Source organism: Megalobrama amblycephala, linkage group LG10 (genome assembly GCF_018812025.1).
Source record: "Megalobrama amblycephala isolate DHTTF-2021 linkage group LG10, ASM1881202v1, whole genome shotgun sequence".
NCBI lineage: Eukaryota > Metazoa > Chordata > Actinopteri > Cypriniformes > Xenocyprididae > Megalobrama > Megalobrama amblycephala.
The window spans coordinates 31,052,507-31,069,126 of NC_063053.1; the positions used below are offsets into that span (position 1 = coordinate 31,052,507).

Genomic DNA, 16,620 nt, shown 5'->3' on the forward strand with positions numbered 1-16,620 from the left:
CTCCATCCCCGCCCAGAAATGTGGAAACTGTGGGCCTGGCCTCTGATGGGGCAAGGCTCATAGAATGCGGTCTCCCAACCGAGGTTGTGGAGACCATCCTTCAATCCAGAGCTCCCTCCACGAGGAAGTTGTATATGTATAAGTGGAAACTGTTCGCTACATGGTGTAGCCAACGTAGTATGGACCCTGTCCAGATCGTTGTTCCTTGTCGCAACATAAATAACTTGGACTGAGGCTCAATGCCAAGGCTTTTAGGCCGTAAGGTGAAGCCGTTTTTCGTTTCATCTCGTTCCCATATATGGGGCACTAAATTATTTTCATTCCAATAAAAAGATCTATTGGTTTTGAGCGATAAAATAAAAGTTCTCCATGTATAATCCTGCAGTTTATGTTTTATTAGTGTTTAAAGTCGGCAATAGTTCCTTCCTCGCGTAATTGTATTTTCATCATGAGTGATTAGGCTTCGCGTCACGTGCGGGAAGCACGACCAATACAGTGGCCACTTTTTGGAACGGCGTTTAAACATGATTCCAAGATGTCTGCGCCCTTGTTGTCAATATCGAGTAGCGAAGAAGAGGAAATTACGCCGAGACCGTCTTCTAAACTCCGTAAAAAGGATTATAAACAATGCTATATGCATCTCGCGCCCATAAAGAAAGAAGAAACAAAGGATTTTACACGCACACGATGGGATACATACAGAAATAGCGTCAAACGGTGGCTTGGTTTGCACGGTGAGAATCAGAGAATAGCAGAAACATACAAACATTGTCTAGAAGTGGAGTTTGAAAATGTTCCCGAAGACGCTGGGTTTCACTCCACTTGCTACAGGCGTTTCATTGACAAAAAGCGCCTGGATGCGGCAGAGAAACGTGTCATACGGCATCCTGAAGTTCAAGATGCTCACAAAGACCAGTCTGTGTCATCGAGTAGTAGTACCTCAACAACTGAATGTCCTAAAAAGAAACTTAGGTCCAGGACGGGCCTGCCAGTAGCTTGTGCAGGTCCTGTGCTTCCTGCCTTGTGCATAATTTGTAAGAAAACAGACAAGTACATTACTGTGGCAGGCAAACGCCAGAAGGACCATCTTTCACAGGCAGAAACGTTGTCTGCAGGTGAGTAAACACACACACACACACACACACACACACACACACACACACACACACACACACACACACACACACACACGTTTTAACTTTTAAGTTTTATGCTATGTGCTGGATACCATGGCTAAATTTAAATTACAATTACATGATTTATTTAATGTTTACAGATTTTCATTGTTTTGCATACAGCTACAGCCAGAACACTCAATATTGTTTAATGGTTAACAGTTTTTATATTATGGTTTTTATTTACAATATTGTTTCATAATATATAATATTATATACTATTTATTTACAGGCCAGTTGCTGAAAGCTGCTGAGATGAAGGAAGACACTAGCATTCTTGTGCATATTCAAGACAAAGACTGTGTGTCTCTGGAGGTGCGATACCACAAGACCTGTTACAGACAGTACACCAGGTTCTTGACAAAGTCTACTGCAACAGTTACTGGGACCTCAGAAGAACAGTGAGTTATTATATTACATTATCAAATGATAATTAAAAATTGTAGTACATTTCCAAGGTAAAACATTGTCTACATAGTCTGTATATTTGTCTCTAAACACAGTTTTGACTGCAAAACTCTTGGCACAGTAATTCAATATGATGAAATGTGTAGTGGTTTGTGAGGGGTGAATGAACAAGTAATGTTTTATTACCAATTATTATATTTGATATTTAAAATAGAAGCCATTGTGAAATAGTTATGGCACAAAATAATATGTCTTTTCTGTTTTTTCTGTTGTATTTTCAGAAATGAGCCAACCTTCGATGCTAGCTACAGGATCTTCTGTGAGAGGATCATTCGCCATAGAATAATTGTAAACCAAGAGGTGCTGACACTGATGCAGCTAAGAAGGATCTTTTTAAATCTTGTGAAAAAACATGAAGATCTTGATGCTTCAAACTACAGGTAATTTAAATACCACAAGTTTCTTTTAAATACGTAGCTTTGGAAATAATGTTTATGCAACATTTTTATATATCTTTATACCATTGTGATCATCTTTCACTGTATCTTTGTTTCAGGCAGGATAAATTGAAGAGGAGGTTGATCCGTGATTTCCCCCAGCTGGTATTTCACTCGCCCAACAAGCGCAACATCAGTGAGCTGGTATTTGTTGAGACACTGTCTGCAGATAAGCTGATCGACAGGCTCCCTCATCCATCAGGTACAGAAACAACAGAGTCAACTGAGGCAACTAGCCAAAGTGACTGTGAAAACACGCCAAGTACAACAGCTGATCCGCAAAGACAAACTTCAGTGGCCTCTGTCAATACTACAGAGAGCACAAGGACACTTTATAGTGCAGCATTGATATTAAAGAATCTTCTATGTGACGCTCCTGGTATGACATGTCCATGGCCACCCACGTCAGATGATTTAAATGTGAGTGAAGCAAAATCTGTTGTGCCACTTGAACTGTACAATTTGATTTCCTGGATTATTGGTGCAACTGAGGAACCAACACTGGCCCATTATGTTGATATTACAGATGATTTGAACCTAAAAGTGATATCTATTTGTCAAGACATTGTGTATCTCGCATCTAAGGGCCGGAGGCAGACACCCAAATCATTGTGTCTTGGTCTAACCATTCGCCATTTAACAGGTTCATCACAAATTGTGTCACTTCTAAATAGACTAGGACATTGTGCATCATGGGACACAGTTGTCAGTCTAGACAGTAGCCTTGCCCAACTTCAACTAGTAGAGGGCAGAGACAGAATACCAAAGGGGTTCTCAAAGAAGGTTCCTACAATACTTGTGTGGGACAATATTGACTTTGGGGAGGAGACATTATCAGGTCGTGGAACTACTCACCACACAAATGGGATTATGCTGCAAAGTTCTGTAGTTCAACATGTGTCAACAACAAACAGACAACCACTACAGAAGGGAGTTACCTCATTCAAAGCACCCCCTTGCATCCCTATCGAACAGTACCATCAGTCTAAAAGACAAGGACCACAGAACTTGTTTCATCATGAAAGTGTTCCATTACAGGTAGACACATACAAATTAAACACCATGTCTGCTGCACAAACTGAACTGGCATATGTTTTTTTAAAGTTCATAGATGCTGAAAGATGTACAATCCCAAACTGGACAGGTTTCCATACATTGCTTCAAGGTGATGGCACTCTGCAAAAGTCAGCACTGTATTATCTTCCAGTCATTGAGGCTTCACCAACAGAGATGTCAACAGTAAACACAATCCTGAAGCGAAGTGTCCAAATTGCTGATCAGCTAGAATTGGACCATATAGTGTTAGTTTTTGACCAAGCTATATATGCCAAAGCTCAGCAAATCCGCTGGAAAGACAACGACTTTACTAAGCGTATAGTGATTAGACTAGGTGAATTTCACACATGCATGTCCTACCTGAGCATTCTAGGAAAAAGGTTTGGAGATGCAGGACTGCAAGACATACTCATTGAGTCTGAAGTTGTTGCCCCAGGATCCATCAGTGGAGTGATCAGTGGTCATCACTACAACCGCAGCATGAGGGCACACAAACTTCTGTATGAGAGTCTGCAACGCATCAGATTTCTCACCTTCTTAGACTCTTTGCCACCAGAGGAGAGAAATGAGTGTATGGATGTCATGAATGAGATCAAATGTGCATTCCTGGACAAAACCATGGATGTTTTGTGTGCAAATGAAAAATTTGACGAAATTTGTTCAAAATATGTAGACTTTGTAAAAAGAATAAGTGCAGAAAACCCAACGTTTGCCTTCTGGAGTTCATACATCGACATGGTACAGATACTCCTTCTGTTTGTGAGAGCAACACGAGAATCGGACTGGCAGCTTCACCTGTCAACAGTGCGCTTGATGATGCCATGGTTTTTTGCTTATGATCGTGTAAATTATGCTAGGTATATACCTTCATATTGGCTGGAAATGGTCAATTTGCCCCTCACCCATCCTTCTTGCCACAGTGAGCTCAGTGTTAAAGGCCAGTGGACTGTCCAACGTCAAAGTGTCCATGGATTTTCCTCGATTGCTTGTGACCAGGCCATTGAGCAAACATGCAACAGGGATTCCAAGACAAAGGGTGGTTGGACAGGGATAACACAGAATCGAGCTGCAGTATATCGGTGGATATTGTCTCAACATGAAAGGGCTGCCATAGCAAGACAATGTGAGGCAATGGCTGGTAAAACTCCCGATATAAGGAAACGTAAAGACCTTGACAGCACACGAATTCATGCTGATGAAAAGGCTGTGACCAGAATAATTTCCACCCTAGGTTGTATGCTGAATCCTTTTGACACACACCAAGATGGCATTGTGTGTCTTAGCTCTGGGACAGTCGCAGCTGAAGAAATCATGAGGGATTTGCTCACAGCTCCGGAAAAGGGGGAAAATGCTGTCAGAGAGTTTATGGACCAAAGACTGTTATCACCATCAGTTGATATATTTGCTCCCATCAAAACACAAAAACTAAAGACCTTCAGTGACCAAGCAAAGACAAAGAAGAAATCGGCAGCAGGCAAGGAAGTGATTCTGCGTGCCGACAAGAAGCTATTCTCCAGACTACTCATCATAGGTCAAAGTAGAAAGATAGAGCTGCGGGAAATTCTGTCCTACTCCTTGGGAACTGTGTCATATCCTTTAGCCAGTGCTGATGGTTCACTTGCTAAAACAAACAAATCAGCTTTAATGGATTTATTGGAAACCAAAGGTGAAGAATGTTTAGTTGACAAAGTTCCGGCAGATGGAGCTATTCTCTTCGATGGAATGGCGGTCATTCAAGCCATTCGGTCCATACCAAGTACCTTTGGAGAGCTCGCCGAGACCATACTGCAGTACATAGTCAAGCTTGCTCTGAAGTACAACTGTACACGGATAGACTTTGTGATTGACCAGTATCCGGAAATGAGTATTAAAAATCTAGAACGTTCACGTAGAGCTGGTGGTGGTACACAACTGGTGAAAATTTATGGACGGGATCAGAAGACACCAACACAATGGAAAAAGTTTCTATCAGATGGAACAAACAAAGAGGCACTGGCAGAATTCCTCTATGTTGTGTGGCGAGATGCTGATCTTACCACTGTGGGCAAGGACTTAAGCTTGTACATAGCACATGGAGACCTGTGTCACTGCGTGAACGTAATGCAGGAAATAAAGACTCTCAGTGCTGTTGAAGAACTGACATGCGATCATGAGGAATGTGACACCAGGTTGTTTTTACATGCACAACATGCTGCAAATGAACATCAAACTGTAGTCATCAAGAGCCCTGATACTGATGTGGCAGTGATTGCTTTAAGTCTGCAGCCAGATTTACCATGTAAGTTGTATTTTTTCACAGGGGTTGGCAACAAAACAAGGATCATTGATTTAGCTAAGTTGTCATCAGCTCTTGGCACCAGTGTGTGTTTGTCACTTATTGGGATCCATACCTTCTCAGGTTGTGACTCTACAAGTGCCTTTTATGGCAAAGGCAAAAGAAAGGCATTTTCTGTTGCTTGTGAGAAAGAGGAATACCTGAATGCATTTACAAATCTGGGTAAAAGTTTTAACCTGGACCAGTCTACCTTTGACATACTTTGCAAATATGTGTGCCACCTCTATGGCCAGTCATCTGCCGAAAATGTGAACGATGCAAGATACAAAGCATTCTGCATGGCATCATCAGCTTTGCCAGAACTATCCATGCCTCCGACATGTGATGCACTACACCAGCACTGCAAAAGGGCAAACTACCAAGCAGCCATAATGAGACATTCTCTGAAAGCTATGATGTCTGCCCCTTCACCCGTCGGCAATGGATGGCACCTTGAGAATGGGGAGTTAACAGTAACCTGGATGACTAGAAATCCTGCACCTGAAAGTGTTTTGCAGGTAGTCCACTGCAGTTGCAAGCAAGGCAAATGTGAGACTGGAAGATGTTCCTGTATGTCTGCAAGACTGTCTTGTACTGATTTTTGTCGGTGCCAGAATTGTGTAAATGTTTCAAAGGAAACAGAGGAAAGAGCTACATGGGATGGCTCTGATAGTGATAGGGATGATACTGATGAGTAAAGATGTGCTGTGCATTATCTTAAGCTGATTTTCAGTTGTAATGAATCTATTGTGGAATTGTTCATTTTTGGCATTATTCATAATTAAGGGGGGTGTGGTCACATTTTGAGTCATTTCAGCCAACTTGGGCCAAAGTGTGCTGCTTCTTTATGTTTCTGTGATTACACAGTGCCTACTGAAAATTTTGATGTATAATACATCACAGTTTTGCTAAAATTACAATGTGTATGTTTAATTTTACTTGGTGCCAATCCATGAAGTTGAAGCATATTTTCTACAAATTTGCCAAATTTTATGGTCTACATTCACACTTGAGTATTTAATGCACCAAAACCTTTCTCAAATGTTTTGGTACATGTGTAAAGGTCAGTTTGAGAGAGATTTTGTGTTGCTAAAATGAAAATAAATAAAGTTATAAGCAAAACCAGCAGCATAAGATTTTATTTTTTTTAAAATTCACAATTATACACATTTATGGATCGTGACAAAAAACTGCAGGATATTTTGCGGAGAACTTTTAACATAAAGTCCAAAAGGGTGTTGTCTATGCAAAAATGCATTTAAAATGTAGTGCCCAGGCGTGGGAACGAAAATCACTTTCTAGCCACTTTTTCCTTGTTCACCTTATGGCCTATTTCTGTCCTCCTCCATTTATAAATCCGGATCAGGAAAGACGATATCTGCTTTGCCCTGTGAGGGCGTTGGATGCCTATGTTCACAGAGCTGCCCTGTGGAGGAAAACAGATTAATTATTTATGTGTTACGGGTCCCCTAGAAGGGGGGGCCTAGCATCCAAGCAGAGGATGAGCAAGTGGGTGGTCGAGGCCATCTCACTCGCTTACAAAGCCGTGGGACACCCATGTGTAACCCATGTTGAAATATGACATAAATAAGAATAAATAGTTTAAAAGCTGAAGTTAAGTGATTCATTTAATGTAAATTAATTCATCAAGGTTAATTAAAAATGTTAATACAACAATTTAATGTTTAAGATTAAAAGTATGCCGACAGAAAATTCATGTCACTGCCCCTTTAAGGGATTAGTGACGTTAGATGCAGCACTTAAGTGACGCTGCAGCAGAGACCTGAGGGAGAGAACGAGCTGTGTTTAATAAGTAGAAAAAAGAGTGAAAAAGTTGATTTTGCTGTTGAAAAACATAACTTACCTGGTCAGGAACTGACAGGGATTTTATGAGAACTAAGCCACACCGGTTTTGGTGAGTTTGAGTTGTTTTCTCGCATTTTGCAGTGTTGTACTTTTTTTTTTTTCTTTCTCTGGCGGAGAGCTAAGATTAAAAAATGTAGCTGTTTACAAGGAAATGATTCGCCATAAACTGTTTATCAGTTAATATTTTGGGTTTATGAAAACTGTGAATGTTATAAAAGTGAACGTATGCTTTGTAAATGAAAGATGTGCGGTATTTGTGTGAGAAATGGAGCCGTGAGTTAAAAGAGGCCGCTCCGCCGCCATTATTGAGGTGAAAAAGCACCGTAGCAGTAATGTTACAATTCAGAGACTGTGAAACATTCATTTGTGTAATTTGAGGATTTAAAAAGAGATTTATTGTGTTTATGACCTGTTACACAGGTCAGGTTTTTTTGCTTGGTTTGAGGCTCGGTCGGAGCGAGGATTGGTCTTCGGTGTGCGGGTGTGCGCATGCACGGACGGGATTCAGGATGGCGAGCCAGACCCAGACTTTCAACTCATCTTCTCCATCGCATCAGTGAGGAAATCTCCTGCGTACGGTGACTCGCTGCCAGAGCGGTAGGAGTATCAGGAATTGTTTTTGAACTGAACTGGAAACCAATTGAATTATTATTTTTGGACTGAATCGAACTGAAACTTCATTGAACTGAATAATTGAACTCACATTTGGACTTGAACTTGAGTTTAAGGTGTTATACTTTTATTTTCATATTGAGTTCATATGTTTGAACGTGATTGGAAATGCTTGTGGTCCACTTTGATTTGGTTGTAAATTGAAGGTATTTTCTTACCTGTAAAAGAAAGAGAAAAGAGTTAACTCAGGAAGAAAAATAGGAATTCCAAAATAGGTGCAACCTAGGAAAAGACCGGTCTAACTTAGATTAGCCTGATTAAAATAACTTAGGTGAACTAGAGAACAAAAAGAAAGTGAAATACCTTTTCATTTATTATACTTACCTCGATATTACGAACCTGCAGGGTATTTTTTTGGTTTTGTTTTGCAACTGTATATTCCATGTGTGTTTTGCATTCAGTAAATTGCCGGCCTTTTGTATGTAAAGCAACGGTCTCTGGTGTAATTATTATTGTTTTTGCTCCCCACTCCTTGGAACCGAGAACTGGTCCAGTGGCACAGTAAGTGGTGTGATACCGGTGTTACACATGTCCCTTAGCTATTCGTGCCCATTCTACGAGAGGTATGGCCGCTTCTAAGGCTCTAATGTCGGGAGTGTCATTAGATGATATATGTGGTGCAGCTGGATGGTCATCCCAGCACACTTTCATTAGATTTTACAATCTTGATGTAAACTCTACTCCAGGTTCTCTGGTATTGCAAGATAGCAGCCAGGTACTTAAAGATATGGCGTAGTTGGGACAGCGTTCCCATCACGTCATTGACGTAGCGTCGATAGTTCCCACAAAAGGGAACGTCTCGGGTTACGAGTGTAACCCCTGTTCCCTGAGTAAGGGAACGAGATGCTACATCGCGTTGCCGTACCTCCTACATACCTGGAGCGCTTTGCTTCAGACATATTCCAGAAGCTAGCGTTCTTTGTTCTGGGTATGCTTTATAGTTTCCTGGTCCATGACGTCACCCGCCTCTGACATCACGTTTCCTCATTGGTTGGATACAGAGGTGCTTCACGAACACAAAATGCAGAGGGTTCCCATCACGTCATTGACGTAGCGTCTCGTTCCCTTACTCAGGGAACAGGGGTTACACTCGTAACCCAAGACGTTTTCACTGTTACGCTTATGATACTCAGCTCTATATTTCTTCGCGCCCTGACGAAACTTACCAATTCGCTAAATTAACAGAATGTATAGCTGATATAAAAAAATGGATGACCAGTAATTTCCTACTACTAAATTCAGAAAAAACAGAGATTCTAATTTTTGGACCGAAAACGTCTTCACGCAATAATCTAGAATACTGTCTAACACTTGATGGCTGCTCTGTTAAGTCTTCGTCGTCAGCTAGGAACCTGGGGGTGCTCTTTGATACCAATATTTCATTTGAAGGCCATGTTACTAGCATCTGTGAAACCGCATTCTTCCATCTTAAAAATATATCTAAACTACGAAATATGCTCTCAATGAAAAATGCAGAACAGTTAGTTCATGCATTCATGACCTCAAGGCTAGATTACTGTAATGCTTTACTGGGTGGTTGTTCATCCCGCTTGATAAATAAACTACAGCTCGTACAAAATGCAGCAGCTAGAGTTCTTACTAGAACTAGGAAGTATGACCATATTAGCCCAGTTCTGTCATCACTGCATTGGCTTCCTGTTAATCATCGTATAGATTTTAGAATCTTGCTAATTACTTAAAAAGCACTAAATGGTTTAGCTCCCCAGTACCTAAGTGAGCTCTTAATGCATTATAGTCCTTCATGTTTATTGCGATCTCAGAATTCAGGCCAGCTGATAATACCTAGAATATCAAAATCAGCCGCAGGCGGTAGATCCTTCTCCTATTTGGCACCTAAACTCTGGAACAATCTTCCTAGCATTGTTCGGGATGCTGACACACTCTGTCAGTTTAAATCTAGACTAAAAACGCATCTCTTTAACCTGGCATACACATAACACATTATCAATTTATATTTTCAAATCCGTTAAAGGATTATTAGGCTGCATAAATTAGGTCAGCCGGAACTGGGAACACTTCCTATAACACCAGATGTACTCGTTACAACAGAAAAAGAATGGCATCTACGCTAATATTAGTCTTTCTGTTTATCCCGAGGTTTACCATAGTCAACCGGATCCGGGCCGTATCCAGCTGAGACCATGGAACGGCGCCATGACATGACCACAACGCAGCCCTGAAGTATCAGCTGAGATCGAGTCAACTAGATCATCCACTGTGAAGGCCTCATCGACATGACAGCCAGTAGCACAGTTCCTCAACAAACCGTCCATACCGGCGTGATGAATACGATCCTCAACTGGATGGAACTGAAATAAATACTTTGATTGTTACGATCCTATCAGACTAGCAACTTGAATCGTAACAAAGCACTGTTCGCCAGAGGAGAACTGGCCCCCCCAACTAAGCCTGGTTTCTCCCAAGGATTTTTTCTCCATTTTAACACCTATTTGCCACTTGTTGGCCACCTGATGTCACCTGATGGAGTTTGGGTTCCTTGCCGCTGTCACCTTTGGTTTGCTTAGTTGGGGACACTTGACATTTGACTTGACATTTGATATTCAACAGTATTCTTGACATTTATTCAACAGTGCTTCTGATCTGCCTGCATTGACACTATTCTTTAAGAGCTGCTGTGCAGCCAAAATTTATGTACCAGTTATCAATGTAAAGCTGCTTTGACACAATCTGCATTGTAAAAAGTGCTATATAAATAAAGGTGACTTGACTTGACTTGAAGACTTAAGATGCCTCAACACCTGTGAAGAGACAGCGCCAACCCCTGCAAGGACTTCAGATGATGCAAACTCTGGATCAACATGCTCCATTCCAAATTTTGCTATATATCCTAATTGTTTTTATCATGTATTCATTACTTCTATGAGTTCATTGTTTCTACCTTAAATTAATATATTGCTTAAATTAAATACATTGTTAGCTAACTGTGTGATTTGTATATGTACATTTCTGAAATTACATAATTTGGACACAGTCACTTCTGATAACTAAGGAGCCCCGCACAAGCAAGAAAAAAACTTAAATCGTGCACATGATTTACTAATTTGTTCCCTCAATTTACTAAATCATTCGCACGTTTTACTAAACCGAGGGAACGAAATAGTAAATTGTGCATATGTTTTAGTAAATCAAGGGAACGAATTAGTAAATCATGCGCACAATTTAGCCTATTTTTTTTTTTTTTTCTGCATGTCATGTCCGGGGCTCTGTAGATAACAGATTACTCTAAATTGTAATGTTGACATGCATTTTCTGTAAATCAGCTTTGAAACTATATGTAATGTGAAAAGTGCTATAAAAATAAATGTGAATTGAATAGTATTGAATTTAATTGAATCGGATGAATGAATGATTCACTGACTCAATTTTTGAACTCCTGAACTAATCAATATCTTGAATGGATGACTAAATGATTTACATTTGGACTCACTCATAAACACAGTCACTTGACATAAACACAGAGTCCACCAACTGGTGCACTGATGTAACCTGCAGAAAGTCAGTCAAAAATCCCTACCACTAATGCACATACTTACTGTATGTACCTGTAGGCATAGTCTTGTCTAAAACACACAAAGACAGACAAGCAGAGTGATACAAACTGTGAAAAGTGCTGTGAACACTGTTCATTTAGATTTGAGGACAGGAACTAATTGTTGTGTATTAGTTGGGATCACAGTGGCAGCATGCATTTTAAAACTACAGTATATCAATATATTTGACTTTATACATACAAACAACACCAGCTGAGTACTGAACACACACAGAATGAACAGTACTTCCAGAGTGGGAAGAGTAAAGTCTAGTAATCCAAGAGATCTATAGTTTGCAGCATGAGTGGCCCTAAAATAGATCAGGCCTGGAAGTCAATATTGATTGTTCAGGGAGCTGCCAGTCCATGTGCCTGCGGTTTCTTTTAGTAGATGCCAAACCCCGATGGACATCGAGTAGAAATCAGAGCCAGATTTGCTGCAGTAGATGGATTGCACAAGGTTCCTTGTCTTGACACAGCCCGGTGCACACGGCATTCATTTAGGCAGTCGGGTTAAGAGCCAGATTCCTAGAGATAAATGCAAGGCCTAATTGGCACTTAAAATGGTCACGTTTCTTCTGCAAAACGGAAACATAAGAACTTTAATTGAACTCAAACATCTTAATGGATTGGGCTGCACATGAAGGGTTGACAATTTATGGTCTGTGACCATGACAACTACATTTTTTGAGTGGCTGCTAAAATGTATGGCCCATCTCCAGGGTTTGCCATTGTATAGTAATAAACAGACATGTTGCAGTATGACTATGGGGAACAAAAGCCATACATTTATTTATATATATTTATTATTATTATTATTATTATTATTATTTACATCTTCTCTTTGGGATGACTAATTCAGGATGCTTTATGGAGGTTTCATTAATAAATAGACAAGTCAGTGTATGCTGTCAATAACTTAATTTAAAGCTGTTAACTGCTATTGACTGCATCTCACAGGGACTCTGCTGGAGCTGTATTGAGTCTTTCCATCTAAAAGACATGTGTCTGTTTTCAGGGGTCAGAAAGTTTTCATTTAAGTGTATTATTTCTGTAAATCTAAAAGCTGAGGGCTTTGAGTCCATAAGAATAAACCAAATTAATTTGCAAAATAAAAAAAAAAGTGATTTTCATTAAAACATATTTCAACTTTTTATTTTTCTCATATGAATGTCACATTTTATGAATGTCTTGGAATTTTTTCTTATTCATTTTTTTTTATCATTTATCATTTATTTTTGCTGCTTTTCAAATGTTTTTTGTTAAATTTCTTTCACCTTTTCACCAAAATTTTAGTCTTACAAAATAAAATTCACATTAATAAAAATATAAATTATTACATTAAAATGATTTTAATTCTACTTTTTTAAAGTAGAATTTGTAAATTCCTAACCAAATTACAACTTTGGCAATAATGTGCATTCGGTAGATGCTTTTATCTAAAGTAACTTACATTACATTCAAGCTATTTTTTTTTTCAATTCATGCATTCATGGGAATTGGACCCATTGAGTTAGCATCGCTAGCCAATGTGCTAATGTTGGATATACAGGAAGGCTTCATTTCTAGAAGTCAGTGTACTTGTTTACCAAGAGACACCTATGTCAGTGAGGAGTTTATTAGAGATAAAATATGAGACATTAAAAATTTAGAAAAATACAGAAATCAAAGGAAAATCAAGATGTGCAATAACAAACCTGACATGGAAGCAGATGAAGACGATGATAGCATAGTGAACCCAAGTGCAGTTTATGTCAATGGTGATAATCCAAAAATGTGAAACAAAAACCATGAACAAATCCAAAAATATGAAATAAAACATAAACATTAACTAGAAACTTGACTAGAAACAATAATCTGGATAATGGATCAGCATATGAACTGAAATACATGACAACTAGACAAGGCAAACATGAAGGCTTAAATAGATATATCAGGGGAACACATTACTATGACAAATATTGAACAAAAAGAACTCATAACCATGAGAAGGCAATGAACCAATAGGTATGTTCAAGTTGAACTATAGGCTACCACAGACAGGTAAGGTCTGCCAGTTGCAGGTGGGGAGGAGTTGAAAATGACACAATATAACATTAATCTTTAAGGTGGGGGCTCTTGGAGGTGGATGAGGTGTCAGGGACAAATGGAAACTGGGAGGAGCCTGCAAATGGAAATCTCATGGCGAAGATGATGGAGGGAGGAGAAAGCTGACTACTTGGAGCACAGCCAGGATGAAGGACCATGGTGGAACCAATGGTGGGAAGAGCCAGGGTGGAATCAGAGTTCCGACCACCAGTGGTGGAGCTAGGAGAGTTGGAGACCCAGGCGGAGCCGAGGAGACACAGTAGGTCCTGGAGGCCAAAGTGGAGCCACAGTGACGAATGGCTGAGGTGGAGCCAGGGTGCCAGAGGACTGATGCGCAGCCAGTGTGACCGCGGCAGAAGGGGTGGAGGACAAGACGCAAGTGAAGACCCGGAAGTCTGTGGCGTAGGCAGAGCGACAACTGTCCCAGGTAGAGCTGAGGGAGGGAGGAGCCAAGGTGAAGCTGAATGGTTGACGGGCTCGGTGGCTTGAGGCAGAGACAGGGGATCCTTGTGCTGAAGCAGAGCTAAAAACTGGAAGGCCTGAAGTAGGTCCGCAGAGCAGAGTGGAGCAAACAGAGGAGCCGAGAAACTGAAGGGAAGCAGTGGAGATGGGTCCGGAAGACTTGCTTTGGTAGAGGAGGTGGGAGAGGGAGAATGGGTGGGATCATTAGAGACACAGGAAACTTGGAACTGAGCATGACCAGCAGAGACACAGGACACTTGGAGATAGGTGGGACCAGCGGGGATGGGAGACTACTGGGAATGACCACTTCCAAATCGTCATAATACACAGAGGCCAGGTACAGCTCACCCTCAGCAGTGGGAGCATGGGTGGGGCTCCAATCCATCCCCTCATACTCCACAAGGATGCACTCTTGGATGGACAATGTTGCCGGCTCACACACCTGGTCAGACTTTCCAGTGGGCTTGGGCCCCAGGGCAATGTTGTGCTCAGGCATCGGCCCTGGCATCGTGGTGGGCTCGGGCTCTGTGTCTGTGGTGGGCTCTGGCAGGATGTCCGTGATGGGTGTGGGATGCGCTGTATGATCTCTGGGTCCGGAGTGGGGCTGGCGACGTTGTCCTCTGCAGGTCAGACAGTGAACGCCGATCCATAAATCACCAGCACCCACTCCACAAATTCAGCTTATGTCCCTCGAGGACCTTCTCTGCGCAGGGATGCCTTGGTCTGGTCATTAAGGCTAATATAGTAAAACACACAGATGGAGCAGTCTGGATATTGAGTCAGGCATGCCAGGTCTAAAAAATGTCCTTGTGTTATCCTTGAGGGCACAATTCTCTTGGTCAAGGCAGAGAAGTTGTACTGCAGGTAGATCCATCTTTTAAACCTGTTCTAGGTCTTGCATTTCTGTCACAGTTGGTAACCAAATTAAGAGGAGAGGGATCTACAACAAGACTTCTTTTAATAAACCCAAAACAATAAAGAAAACCAAGCAAGCCAAGATAATTCACACAGGGGAACGCTGGAGAACATGTAACAGAGGTACAATGCAAGACCAAGAAGTGAATCAACTGAGGGCTAGAAATACTCAGGGATAACAAGTAACTAAACAAGAGAGGTGGGACTAATCAAACTCATTGGTAACCACCATAGAAACAAATAATCACTGGGAACACAGGCAAACAGAAATAAAACAAAATCAAACTAAGGGCATGTTTACACAACAACAATCTACTAAAAACATTGGTCACCTAGAGACTGAGCACGTAATACATATGCACATGACATCATCGTTTTCATACATTTGCGTTTTTATTGTTTACATGGAGATGATAACTATATTGCTTTCAAAAACTTTGAAACCCGTTTGCATTTTCAGGCCAATAAAATGCAGTTGTTGTGTAAATGAATCGGCAAGATGCATAAAAAGATTTCATTACACTATCTTTATTTCATTCACTATTGTTTATTTTATCTTTCTCTCACAGTATTTATACCGTCACATCTAATTGTCATATAATAATGAAGTTCTGCAATATTGAGCAGAATCTGTTCCATATTTTTCGCTCTATATGATTTACATTCTCTTCTCCCTGTCTGAAAAATAATTACCATCACACTGCTTGTCCACAATGGCTGGCTGGGTAGCCTCCCACTATTATGAGAATTCCCCAGTTAAATACACATGGCCAATTTAGGAGAAACTCCTTATATATTTAAGGCTAATTATTCTGAACTTAGCAGAAGGCCATCTGGAAAAGCTGTCCTCGATCTGAGCAGAGACTAGCTGCACTCATGAGACTTTTACCAGGGTAATCAGGGCTGTCGTCAAGGGGGGACAACCAACAATGTCCCAGGCCCCGTGATGGTGGTCTATTCATCTCAGTCCTGTAAATTTTAACAATGGTCCTGGGTTAGATTACTATAGAAGCTTGTTTCCTCCATGGAATAAAATATATAAATAAAAAGTTAATTGGGTCTTTTTATCCCAATTCTGATTTTTTTTTCTTACAACTGCGAGTTGACGTCTGCAATTAGAATTTTTTGATTTTGAAATTATGACTTTTTTCTTTGAATTTTTTCATCATGCACTTCTTTTTTTGTTTCCACCACAAAAAAAAAAAATCATAAAAATGTGACTTTTTTCATGCAAATGCGAGTTTATATCCCACAATATTTCCTCAGAATTGCCATTAAAAATACCCAGATTATCAGATATAACCTCAGAATTGTGATAAAATAAAAAATACAACAAAAAAAGGTAACTGTGACTGTTTATCTCACAAATCTGAGTTTATATTTCATAATTGTGACTTTTTTATGGCAATTCTGAAGGAAAAAGTCAGAAGTCGCAATTACTTTTTTTTTTAATTCCAATGCAGAAATAAGCTTCCATGAATTACATCTCGCTATTATTAATAATTATTTGTTTCTGCTACATAAAAAATAATAGTTACTTTTTTTCTTGCAATTGCGAATTTATATCTCACAATTCTGAGTTTTTTCCCTCAGAAT

General features: G+C 40.3%; 1 protein-coding gene and 1 long non-coding RNA gene across 2 annotated transcripts; both read left to right on the forward strand.

Annotated features, from left to right (window-relative positions):
* The first annotated feature begins 255 nt into the window (after window positions 1-255).
* LOC125277350 lies at window positions 256-6,575 on the forward strand. The gene is made up of 4 exons (XM_048205757.1): window positions 256-1,115; window positions 1,408-1,576; window positions 1,865-2,023; window positions 2,140-6,575. Exons 1-4 carry the CDS (start codon window positions 536-538, stop codon window positions 6,146-6,148), a joined length of 4,917 nt encoding a protein of 1,638 aa, XP_048061714.1. The 5' UTR covers window positions 256-535; the 3' UTR covers window positions 6,149-6,575.
* Window positions 6,576-7,148: 573 nt separating this feature from the next.
* On the forward strand, window positions 7,149-8,251 carry LOC125277649. Its single transcript, XR_007186958.1, has 2 exons — window positions 7,149-7,365; window positions 7,737-8,251. It is a non-coding gene; the product is annotated as an uncharacterized LOC125277649 (long non-coding RNA).
* The last annotated feature ends 8,369 nt before the right edge of the window (window positions 8,252-16,620 follow it).

Bases quoted from the DNA above. Each gene is read 5' to 3' on its own strand.
- LOC125277350 (XM_048205757.1), top strand. From the start codon at position 536: ATGTCTGCGCCCTTGTTGTCAATATCGAGTAGCGAAGAAGAGGAAATT. The intron at 1,116-1,407 runs GTGAGTAAACAC...ATTTATTTACAG, and splicing joins GGCAGAAACGTTGTCTGCAG to GCCAGTTGCTGAAAGCTGCT. The intron at 2,024-2,139 runs GTAATTTAAATA...TCTTTGTTTCAG, and splicing joins CTTGATGCTTCAAACTACAG to GCAGGATAAATTGAAGAGGA.